This window comes from Camellia sinensis, chromosome 3 (assembly GCF_055761805.1).
Source record: "Camellia sinensis isolate YWXY chromosome 3, ASM5576180v1, whole genome shotgun sequence".
In the NCBI taxonomy this organism is placed as follows: Eukaryota; Viridiplantae; Streptophyta; class Magnoliopsida; order Ericales; family Theaceae; genus Camellia; species Camellia sinensis.
The window spans coordinates 143,109,763-143,121,787 of NC_138963.1; the positions used below are offsets into that span (position 1 = coordinate 143,109,763).

The 12,025-nt window shown below is 36.0% G+C and overlaps 1 protein-coding gene across 1 annotated transcript; it reads left to right on the plus strand.

The window, feature by feature from the left end:
• The first annotated feature begins 563 nt into the window (after positions 1–563).
• On the plus strand, positions 564–5,918 carry LOC145821146 (uncharacterized). The gene is made up of 3 exons (XM_082917702.1): positions 564–843; positions 934–1,184; positions 5,584–5,918. The coding sequence occupies exons 1-3, from the start codon at positions 579–581 to the stop codon at positions 5,830–5,832; spliced, it is 765 nt and encodes a 254-aa protein (XP_082773828.1). The 5' UTR covers positions 564–578; the 3' UTR covers positions 5,833–5,918.
• The last annotated feature ends 6,107 nt before the right edge of the window (positions 5,919–12,025 follow it).

Below are 12,025 nucleotides of genomic sequence, written 5' to 3' on the forward strand. Positions count from 1 at the left end.
CTATATAAATCGTGACATAGAACCTTGATGTATTTACTACATACTATTTGAGGACATACTACAACACTTTTTGTTATATATGTTGCTGCTGTGCTGTCCGTTTAGTTGGAGAGTTTGGTCTAATATTAACTTGTGAACTGCTGCCCTGGTTGTTGTTCTGTTCTGGTGCATTTGATTTAGAGTGTGTTCTGTGCTGTGTGTCTGCTGTAGTGTACATAACTGAAGGGCTGGCTATCTGTAGTTCCTGTTCTGTTTTTGCTGTGATGTGTTGATCTGTGGTGACTGATTTGTTTTGTTGCTCATGGCTGTGTATCTGTTCTGTGCTGTGTATCTGCAGACCGTTGCTGTGTTGGATTTCATTTCTTAGTAGATGGATTAAATTTATGTAGATGGCTTCATATATATGTATGAAATTAATATTTTCATGTATGTTCATTTCGTAGCTATTTTATTTGTTAATTATTACTGTTGACGTATATGTATGTGTTCACAATAAAAAATTGTGCTTATCCATGTGCTCATTGTGCACTTCTCGTTTGATTATGTTAAAATGTAATAGAATGGCACCTGCAAAGAAGATGCGCCGTTTACCACCACCGAAGAGGGCATTACTTGAACCCTACTCACCCTCGACCGATACATGTATAGATTATCCGGACGGTCTTGCAGCAGATGGATGTGAGCCTATTGGACCATCTTTGTCTCAAATGAATGTGTTGTCAGGATCTGAGACTATTGCACCAACGCCGTCTCAAACTAATGCACCACATGGATTTGAGATTTGTGAAGCATCTCTGTCTGAAACGCAGGCACCATCTCCTCAAAGTCAAACAAGTGGCGCAGGTAATTAAATATGTTTCATCTACCTTCAATGTATCCATTGTTTATATTTTTACATTAGTAAATACACTAATAACATTATCAAATATGTAGGTGCATCTTCATCAAGGCGAGTGCGGGGACCAACAGTTGGAAAAGCAACAGCAAAAAGAGTTGCCAACAATAATGGGAACAAGCTCCACATTCCAATCACTGAGACATTCAATGCATTCGAAGGGGTGCTAGCGACCCCAGGAGCTAATGAGATTGGCATTCAGATTAGGAGGATGTGCCCCATTCAAGGCGTTAAAAGTTGGACTGTTGCTGATCCTGCAACAAAAGGGGCTGTTGTACAAGCTGTCCGGGTATGATTTAATTTCTTTCATAGTATGTGTGGATTATGGAAGAAGTGCACTTTTCATGTGCATGTAGGAATACCTATATGGAAGAAGTGCACTTTAGATTCAATGTTTGGGAAGACAAGTTAGATTCAATGTTTAGGAAGATAGTTAGATTCAATGTTTGGAATACCTATACTTATTAAATGTTATATATATATATATAGCATGGTGTAGATTTATTTAATTTTGTAATTTCGTATAGAATGATATAGATTTATACTAAATTAAAAAAACATGTTATGTATATCAAAGTGGAAGAGGGGATTATAATTATTAATGAATCGTGTTTCATTGATACTCTAGAAGAATCATATGATAATAATATTTTAAAAGTTATCTTACTGAGTACTTTATTTAAAATAATAAATTAGGTACTACAGCAAAACTCTTGATGTGTAAGAATGAATAAGAATAAGAATGAATCACCATATACTAACAATGAATCGTGTTACACATTAGTTGACAGGTTCATATGAATATGTCTATCAGTGTAGCTGGGCCTAACTTATGAATATGAATATCTCCTGATTTAGACATAATTGGTCTAATGATTATATTAAAGAAAATAAATCCAAAAAAGGAGAAAATGGCATATGAATATAATGTCCAAACAATTTAGCGCTTGTACACGTATACAAAACTCAACTTCTTGTGACTGATTAGAAGGTCTGTGTTATCTGTGCTCTTTAATCGATTTAGCGTTCAAGCAAATAACTTTTCTGGACTGCTCTACCCTTAGTATATAAAGTATGAGATTTAGACTAGGATACACTGTGGTTGAATACACTGTGGTTGACATAATTTTGCATCCATTCTTCCGTGTTTGATTGATTTTGGTAAATACCCTCTTTAGAGCTTTCGAAATTCCATGTTCCAGAAGCTAAAGCATACAGTTCAGGATTCACACGTCCAATGCTGTAAATAAATTAATTATTTTAGAAAGATAAATTTCATAATGTCAAAGAAAAGTGCAGTAATGCAGTGGCATGGTAGCAAGATATAGTTTATACGACATTCTCAAATGTAACTACAAATTTAAATATCAAATAGCAAAGCAAGCTCTTAAGAAAATGAAATCAAAGACATAACTTTTAGATGTTCAAATACAATACCAGTGAAAGCAAAATGAAAAAGTTAAATCATACCGGAAAAGGATTTTATTTCCAGAGTGACGGTGTTTGCTATACCAACAATGCAAAACAGTTCTACAAAAACTGGCAATAGAATGGAAACAAAATTCTCATGGTCGACAACTTCAATTTCTGAAAAGTCTGATTTTTCATTTATTTTTTGGCATGACAAAAACATAACCATCCAGATGTTTAAAACAAATCCAACGAAATTGCAACACTGGTCATGTAGTGATATCAATAAACTTCATGCCACTGTGCTTCATTTCATTTGATTGCCAGTAACTACTTAAATTATATTATGTCCACTGAATATTAGCACCCAAAAAAAAAAAAAAACCCTTCATGTGTAGAAAATAATGATATACTAGAAAAGGAAAAGAGGCATATGGATAAAGATGTGGAGTGCACATGAAGAAACTAGCTCCGTATCTTCTAAATTCACCAAGGAAAATCATATGAAGCTATAAAATTTCAACTTTACCATCCTCAACTCTAATAAATGATTGAGCACATGGAGACCCTTTTAGAAATTTCACATCTCTGGATAGAAATGTTTCTACTAATTCAATGGTCCACCATCACTAGTGAAGCATATTATCTAAAAAAAAAATTTAATATAGCTAATATAGGAATGCTTTATATGCCAGAAACAAACACTACTGACTTGTCTACAACATATCAAGAAATTCATCTAACAATTAATTTGAAAAATCATGCAATGAAAATGATGATTCAAAAGTTAAAATTCACAGAATGCGTACACTGCACTTTCCAAAAGGAAAGGGAACACCAAGCAATGCTGACACTGTCACCGCAAAGTCAATCTGCAAAGATTGGCTTGAGTAAGTGCAAATCATAAAAGAAGCATATAATTCATTTGTTTTGAGCATAAAAACTCAACAAATCTACTATCCAAAAAGGAATGACAGTCGTAACCTGTTGAATGGAACTAATGCACACTAGTCTTCCATCCTGAAATTCAGAACACGAAAGAAAATACAACAATAGTGATAACTGTTAAAATAAAACCAACTCATACTAGGTTGATAAAAAATCAATTATCATTTAGTCTGCCAATTCATCAAGGTGTTTCTTCTATTGACAATCATCAAGGGATATTAGGAAGCACAAAGTCCACAACTACAATCAAAATATTTGTATAAGAGTTGAGACATGTCTTATTAGGTTCAATGTCATTGAGAAACAAATCAGGCATATGACTGGAAACCTTCTATGGTCATTGGAGGTGAGTCAAATGGCTGCAGAAGCCTTCTAGGAAGTAGGGTACATATGTAAGGGGTGACAAACCATTATAGGTAGGCAAGGTGCCAACTGAGGCAGCCTTAAGAATATAGAGAACAACAATATTGGAGAACTAAAGTCTAAAATTGGATGACCAAAGCCTCCAACTAGTTTTAGAGAGATGGATAAGATTTACTTGGAGATGGAGGTGGCCTTCACATAGAGGCACTTGCTGAGGCACTTGCTTAGGCACTTCACATAAATTAGGATTTCTTAGTCTTGATCTTAATTAGTTAAGTTAAAGCAAGGAAATTAACCAACTAATGAACTTTCCAACTCTTGCCCTATTTTACCAAATAAAAACTTAGGACCAAAGCCAAACAAATAGAAGAAAATCTGCAGCAAACGTTAGAAGAAGCTAGAAAAGAGGAGAAGAAAGGAGAAGAAAAGAGAAAGAAGAGAGAAAAGAGGGAGGACTCAAGAACTTCAACAAATCTAACCTAAAAAGTGTTCTAAGGTATGATTTCTATCCTAAATCCTATAGCAGACCTTCCTAACATCTAAGATTGAAAAGAAACTAGGATCAATTTGGTTTAAGAATGAAGAAATTAAAATGAAGGACTAGGCATGAAGCTTAGGAATTTCAATCTTGATATACGTAATTTTTGATGATCTTGATACATTTGGATCCTTACTTCCATATCTTCTTTTGATTTCAAGATATTTACATGTTTGAAATCATGTTTTAAAGACAGAGAGCAGATTTTTGAAGATGAGTTTAAAGGAAACTATATTCAAGAATTTCATAACTTGAACCATGGATTTGATCTTTGAATCTTAGAATTTTATTGTGTTTTGATGTTTTGATTTGGAAAACAATCATATTTTCATATTCATCATTGATTTTACATGTTTTAGGTCAAGTTCCATAAGTCCCAACTCAAGAAAAATGGAAGAAAACAGCCTAGGAACTTGCTGAATTTTGAACAGATAATTTGTGCCCAGAACCGCACGTGCGGCGATTTCCCTAGTTCACAGTTTTGATTCTGAAAAAAAGGCAGGTGCAGGCTGCACCTGCCGTAACCATCCCACACGTGCGGATTGGCTCCTGCACATGCAAAAAACCCCGGTTTTGTCTATGCTTTTGTTTTGTAACCTTCTTTCACATAGGACTCTTCTTGTATGCATTTGACATTTAGTTAAGGTTTGAATTAGACCTAGAACAATGCTAGAACACTTGAGAGAATTTAAGGAAAACATTTAACGAAGCTTAGACAACTGATTTGTTATGTGTATACATGTAAGTTAGGGATTTCAATGCTTTGCTCTTGTTTGTTATGTGTAACCATCCCATAATGGGAACAAGCTCCACATTCCAATCAAACTCAGGGCTGCTGCTATGAATTAGCTCACTCAAACAGTGGTTCTTCATGAGGATCCCAGTTCTGATGTTGTGGCCTGCTGCTGTATAGAGTTAGAAATGTTGCCTATTGCTGTTCTGTTGCCTGCTGCTGTGTGTCACAGGGGAGTTTTGAAATGCCTGCTGCTGGATTGTTTTGGGGGACTGCAGCAGAGGGGTTTCTTGCTGAATTGTGTTGGTTCAGTATTGTTTTCCTGTTGTGGATATTTTAATAGTGCAAGGGGTGATTGTTGCCATTGCTTGATCCTTAGGAATGTGTTTTGTTGTGGATTTGGGTTTTTGCAGTCCTTGGGAGGACTTGTTTAGAGATTGGTTTTTTTCTTTAAATATCATAGATAAATTTTGCACCTAAGGTTTATGAAGTGATGTTCTTTCTTTTTCATTAAATTTTGCACCTAAGGTTTATGAAGCGATTTTCATTATTTAAATGTGTTCTTTCGTTTATGAAGTGATGTTCTGTTTCATTAAATTTTGCACCTCGCTGTAATTAAATATCACTGTAACTACATATTTTTAGCCTTCACATTACATAATTGCAAGTTTCTTATTTGGTTTGCATTGATTATAGGATACATTTGAAATAGGGGATAATTATGAGGACAATGCACTATCCCAGCAAGTTGTGGAAAAGAAGTGTAACGTGTTACATAAAGATTGGAAGTGCAGAATGAAGAAGAAATGGGAGAAGCTTGTGGATGCGGGAACTAATCCCTATGCTCATCCATACAAAGGAATCAAATTAGATGATTGGAAGTATTTGATTGACGAAGTATGGTTAGATCCTGCAAACAAGGTATGTTATGATTTAGTTATATAATAATAATGTATTAATAACAAGCTCTGTGAAATCATATAGAATGAAGGATCAAATTATCTACCTATAAAAAATAAGTATTTGACCACCTTCACAAGGCTTCTTAGTACTGTTATCATTGTTTAACTATATATGTCACAAACACCAACAATGTGGATTTTTGTATGTAACCATGACCCAAAAAAAATGACTTAGTAATTTAACTATATATGTAATAACCCGTACAATGTGGATTTTTGTAGCGTCGCTACGACGCCGGCAAACAAAATAGGAGCAAGCTACCCTACAATCACACAAGTGGGTCGCGATCTTTTCCGGCAGCAATGAGTATTGCGGTGAGATGTATTTCATTGATTTTATTACCTTTATCCACACTTGTTTCACGAATTAACCATATTACTGAAGGAGTGTTCTATGTGGTGTTTGGCAAATAACAGGTGAAGGAAAATGGTGGAGTGTTGCCAGATCTTTGTAATTTCTACAAGCACACTCATCAACACAAGAGGACAAAACAGTGGATTGATCCTATATGCGGTGATTTACATGCAAGTATTCCAATCATTTGGACACTTATACATGCAACTTTTGTGTTTGTCTTATACTAACAATATTTATATTTTACAATTATAGGAGCAAATGACAAGGGTGCGGGATGAGTCTATCGAGGCTGGAACGCCGATGAGGCAAGAGGATATATCAAGAGTGGTTCTTGGTAAGAAGAAGGGATACTTAAGAGGATTTGGGGTTGGACCAAAGCCTTCTTCTTGTGATTCTGGGTTCTCGGCTGCATCACAAGCACGTGATGAGCAATTGAAAAGGCTTACATCCGAGTTGGAGATACTGCGTGCGGAGCAGCAGAGCAACCGTGAGGAGCAACAAAAAAAAGAAGAGGAGCAACAAATGAAAGAGGCAGAGAATACAAGACAACGTGAGGACATGCAGCAGCAGCTTTTTGGACTTCAGAGCATGTTGGCACAAGTTTTGGAAAATCGCAATCCACCAAATTCTCGACAATAGATGGCTCAGTGGTAATTGGTAAGTGTGTTAAACCATATTTGATTATATTTATGTTCAAATTAAAGGCAAATAAACGTTTGATGAGAATATCATATAGAAATAGTTGTCTTTAAACTAATTTTAGTTCTAAATTTGAAAGATGGAATTTACAGAATAGTTTATGTTGACTAGAAAAGAAACTTTAATGCATTGTAATGTTCCACTGATCGAAGGATGAATAGTTAAACCAAAATTTGTGAATGTTCCACGGAAACCAAAATGTGAGAAAAAAGGAAAAAATGAGCCGGTTGGGGCAATATTGTTGGAAACAGCCTGGAAACAACCAGAGATCGTAGCGGTCACCTCGGCCTAGATCAAACAAACTTGTGAAAGCAAGCAACTGTTCGATAGGACGCATGATTGGTTATGTAGGACATAAACGTGTGACAAAGTAGGCAAAATTGGGGCGTTTGGGGTCCGAAACTGCTCTGAATTGGCTCTTCTCTATTTATTCTTTTTCCTTCTTTTCTCTTCCTTTGATGGTCATCATGGTGAAGTATTGCATCAATAAAATCTGTCAGTTGGCTGCTGTCTTCATCAGCAGCAGATTGGTGCATTGTGCTGTGTTGCTGTGTAACACTGTGGCAGCAGTGGGGGTCTGCTCCTCTCTATTTCTTCTTTTTTATTCTTTCTTTTCCTCAAGTGGTTTGCATGATCTGTCTGGCTTCATAAAGATCATCCTGATCTGTCTGGATAGGCAGCAGATGGATCTGTCTGGCTTCAGTGTGTGCTCCAGCTCTGTCTGGCTTTTTCCTGAGCTGTCAATCATCCTGATCTGTCTGGATGCTTGTTTTTGGAGCAAACTGGTGGTCTATATTCTGAAATTATATATTTTTACAATTTTTGTTCGAAGAAATGTCGAATTGCACATGCTTTGAAATTACAATGTTTAAGAAACTGCAAAAGTGCACACTTCCTGTAGTGAAATTGAGAAACTTCTTGATTTTTAAATATTGCCTAATTTCTAAATTTCTAATGCTACACATTAGCAACTCTCCCAAAAATACATTACAAATCATATATCATGGATTGTGGGCCTTTTTCAAGATAATATATGACTGAGAACACCATGCATTATGTTGTATGCAAATTGTAGTGTTTGTATTTATTTTGATGGAATATGATCTTCAGGTAGTGATGTTAAATGGCATCGTTACAGAAGAAAGAATACAAATTAAACGTGAACTATATATGGTGGTGACTATCAACACCAATTAATAGTTTGTATTTAGATTAATCATCGATGCATCAAATTTATTAGAGAGCTGCTATAAATTATTTTTTGTTTGCTTGCAAGTTTTTCTATCACTGATCAATACATGCATGATAAATATAATATAATATATTAGTGGTTGGTTTAGGATTGAAATCCAATTGTCACATGAAAGGTTCATTGAGGATTTCTCGGAGTTATTGATAATATGGATCAATTCCAGTTGCCATGTTGGTTTCTGTTGTGTGGCATTATTTTGGATCTGGAATGGTGACTGATCCAATTTATTCTATACACATAAGAATGGTATTGTTTTATTTACAATTTGATAATGATAGTCATTGAATTTGCTAATGTGACCTTTGCTTTCATGGACATAATTTGTTATTTGTCCAATTTTACCTGACATTATTTCTCTTATTTTATGGTACAGATGGATGAACTCGTGCACAAAGCTGAATTGTACAGGACAAATTGGCACTTTTTGGATTTTTAGAAGGATTATATATTTTTGTATAGATGTATATAGAAAATATATTTTTGGATACACTACTACTTATATTTTTGGATGGGTGTCTATAGAAAATATTTGGTAGACAACTAGTTATATTTTTGGGTTGATGTACATGGATAAAAATTTAAAACGTGTTTAATTTTTATGCTAGATGAAATATGTAGTTTCGAATTATTTGCGGATGTAAACTTATAATAGTTGCTGACTTTAATTAAACAGGTTCAGAAATGGTTGATGTATGTATTTTGTTGAATGTTGATGATTCAATTTATTTGTTGGTTTGAATGATTTCTTTTTTTTACAGATTATATTGAATAAATTGGATGAATTATTATAAATTACAGGTTTATTTTGTTGGGTATTGGCGACCAACATTTGGTTTTGTTTTTATAGTTTTGGCAACCAATTTTTTGGTCGCAGAATGTCACAATTGGCGACCAAAAAAATATTGGTCGCAGAATGTCACAATTGGCGACCATAATTTTTGGTCGTGAAATGTCCCAATTGGCGACCAAACAAATTTTGGTCGCAGAATGTCACAATTGGCGACCAATTGATTAGTCGCGAAATGTCCCAATTGGCGACCAAAAAAATATTGGTCGCAGAATGTCACGGAGGGCGACCAAATTTTTTGGTCGCGGAATGTCACAATTGGCGACCAAAAAAATATTGGTCATAGAATGTCACAATTGGCGACCAAAATTTTTGGTCGCGAAATGTCACAATTGGCGACCAAACAAATTTTGGTCGCGGAATGTGACAATGGGCGACCAAATTTTTTTGTCGCGGAATGTGACGATTGGCGACCAAAAATTTTTTGTCGCGGAATGTCATGATTGGCGACAAAAATTTGTGGTCGTGGAATGTCACAATTGGCGACCAAACTTTTTGGTCGGGAAAATTTCACTTTTGGCGACCAAAGTGTTTTGGCGACAAAATAAATTAGTCGCGGTAATTAAACATTTAGCGACTAAAAATTTAGTCGCGAAATCCAACTTTTGCCGACCAACCACAATTTTGGTCGCGAATTACTTTTGCCGACCCTCAATTGGCGACCAAAGTAGCGACCAAAACAATTGGTCGCGGATAACTTTTAGCGACCAAAAATTGACTTTTAGCGACCAATTTTTTTGTTGCCAAAAGTGTTAATTCTTGTAGTGATTGTATGAATATGAAATTGATTCATGAAAATTAGACTTCATAATGTTGTAATTTGGTGTTTATATCATGTTAGAAAATGCGAATGTGGAGTATGAGTCATCTTATGCAAGTTACATAAGTTTGAATACAAGATTGAGCTTCAAGTAGCTTGCTGGAAATTCGAGAATTCGGCATGTCCGCTTGACCGGGGTAATGGCCGCTCGAGCGTGAAATGCTAGTTCCCAGAACTTTTGCAGACATGGACGTCTGCTCGAGCGCGGAGATTCATGCTCGAGCGGGGAACCATGTAGTTTGACTCTTAGCTCGAGCGTTCGAAGTCACGCTCGAGCGTAAAAATGAGGCAACCAGTACTTTTGCAGACCTACAGGGTCCGCTCGAGCGGCCAAAGCCGAGCTCGAGCGGGGATCCCTGTTTCAGAAAGTTTGTAAAGGTGTTTTGTGTTTCATTTTCCGTTCTCTTCCATTTCTGAGCACTCTTAGGCATGCATTGAACATTGTAAATGGATTAAGAAGATAATAAAGAGGCCTAAGAGGAATGCACAAGTTAAGAACGGATTGAATCGTTTGTGACCCATATGTGTTATGTAATGTGTAGGGTCGAGCACGAGAGCAAATCCACCGGCAGATCACTGTGAGTAATATCTTAGTAAAGATATTTTCAGGTATGTTACTTTCCAAATTCTACTTCTGTATAAGCTCCATGGATTTGTTGATTTGAAATATGAATGAGTATTCTATATGCCTAATTTGTATAAGGCTGTTTGATACGTTTGATATATTTGAACTGGGCCTAAGGCTGTTTGCCGTTGATATGTTTGATGTATTTGAATTGGGCCTAAGGCCGTTGGACATGAATGATTGGGCCAAAGGCCGTCGGATATGAATGATTGGGCCAAAGGACGTTGAACATGAATGATGGGGCCAAAGGCCGTCGGATATGAACGTTGGGCCAAAGGCAGTTAGACATGAATGCAAAGATGGGCCAAAGGCCGTTTGAATATGTCATTTGATATGTTGGAATACCGTGATGAGCCAAAGGCTGTTTGAATGAAGGGGATTATGATCATGAATATGAAATACGCATGGATATGAATATAAAGAGAATGGGACCGAGGCCGTTTGATACGCCTGATATGTTTGAATTAGGCCCGAGGCCGTTTGATGTGTTCGAATTGGACCAAAGGTCATTTTGAATAGAGAGTTGGTTGGACCAAAGGTCGTTTCGTATAGATGGACCCGAGGTCGTATTGTTTTATATAAGAATTGGACCTGAGGTCGTTTTGCATATGGACATGATGTGTTGGACCTAAGGTCGTTTTGCTTTGTTGAGATTTGTAAATCTGGTGTGAATGAGAATAGTGGTTCAAATATATACATTATAAGTATGATTCATTTATGAACGAATCTCATTCATTAACCTCTTTATTTTGATATTATTCGCTGGGCGTTAGCTCACTCTCATTTATATATATGTAGGTGAGCAAAGGGACGTTTAACCCCAGCCTTAGTGGAATTTAAGAAAGGAACCCAAGTTTTGTGAAGTCAGCCCAGGTGCCTTACGCAAAAGGCTTTGTTTATGATCTTTTGTTTTTCTTTTGCTACTCCTATTGGTCATGATAGACCATTTATGTGTTTAAGCTTTGGTTTAGCTGGCTATGTGTTTGAATGATCCTGGGTATACAAAATGTTAACTATTTATATGTGGTGTGAGTTATTATTAAGCATATGTGAAATGTTTTGATATGCCATGTAAGCATAGCTCATTGGACAAAATTTTTAAGTTTGCTTCTGCATTTGGCCCCATATTATTAATTCTTAATTGATATCAGGTTTGAGGCCGTAGGTAATCTCATGATTACTGGCCGGTTATGACCTTAATCTATAGGGGCGGGTTTGGGTCATGACAGAGTGGTATCAGAGCACGAGTTAATAACTCACACACTTGTCCAAATGAGCCATAAGGTGTCTAGAAAAGACTTAAGATGCATTCATTTGATAAGTACATGATGTAAGCATTGAGAACTTGTGATTATATGAGATATGAATTGTTGCACTAATGTGTACAACAAGTCTTGTTTTGTTATAATGCACGTACATAAACATACGAATCATGAAAAGTTGCTTATGTGCATTCGAATCTGCAAATGGGTGTCTATTTGGAATGTGAATATGGTTTAAGTGTATAATTATGTAGTAAGTGTTCTACACGCGATATCTAATAAGTACGCAATCATCTGTTTTGCTTGTGATTAA

What these genes read in the sequence shown, in the direction of transcription:
- LOC145821146 (XM_082917702.1), top strand. Translation starts at nt 579, where the DNA reads ATGCGCCGTTTACCACCACCGAAGAGGGCATTACTTGAACCCTACTCA. An exon ending in AAGTCAAACAAGTGGCGCAG is followed by an intron (nt 844 to 933) that starts GTAATTAAATAT and finishes TCAAATATGTAG; the next exon opens with GTGCATCTTCATCAAGGCGA. An exon ending in CTGTTGTACAAGCTGTCCGG is followed by an intron (nt 1,185 to 5,583) that starts GTATGATTTAAT and finishes CATTGATTATAG; the next exon opens with GATACATTTGAAATAGGGGA.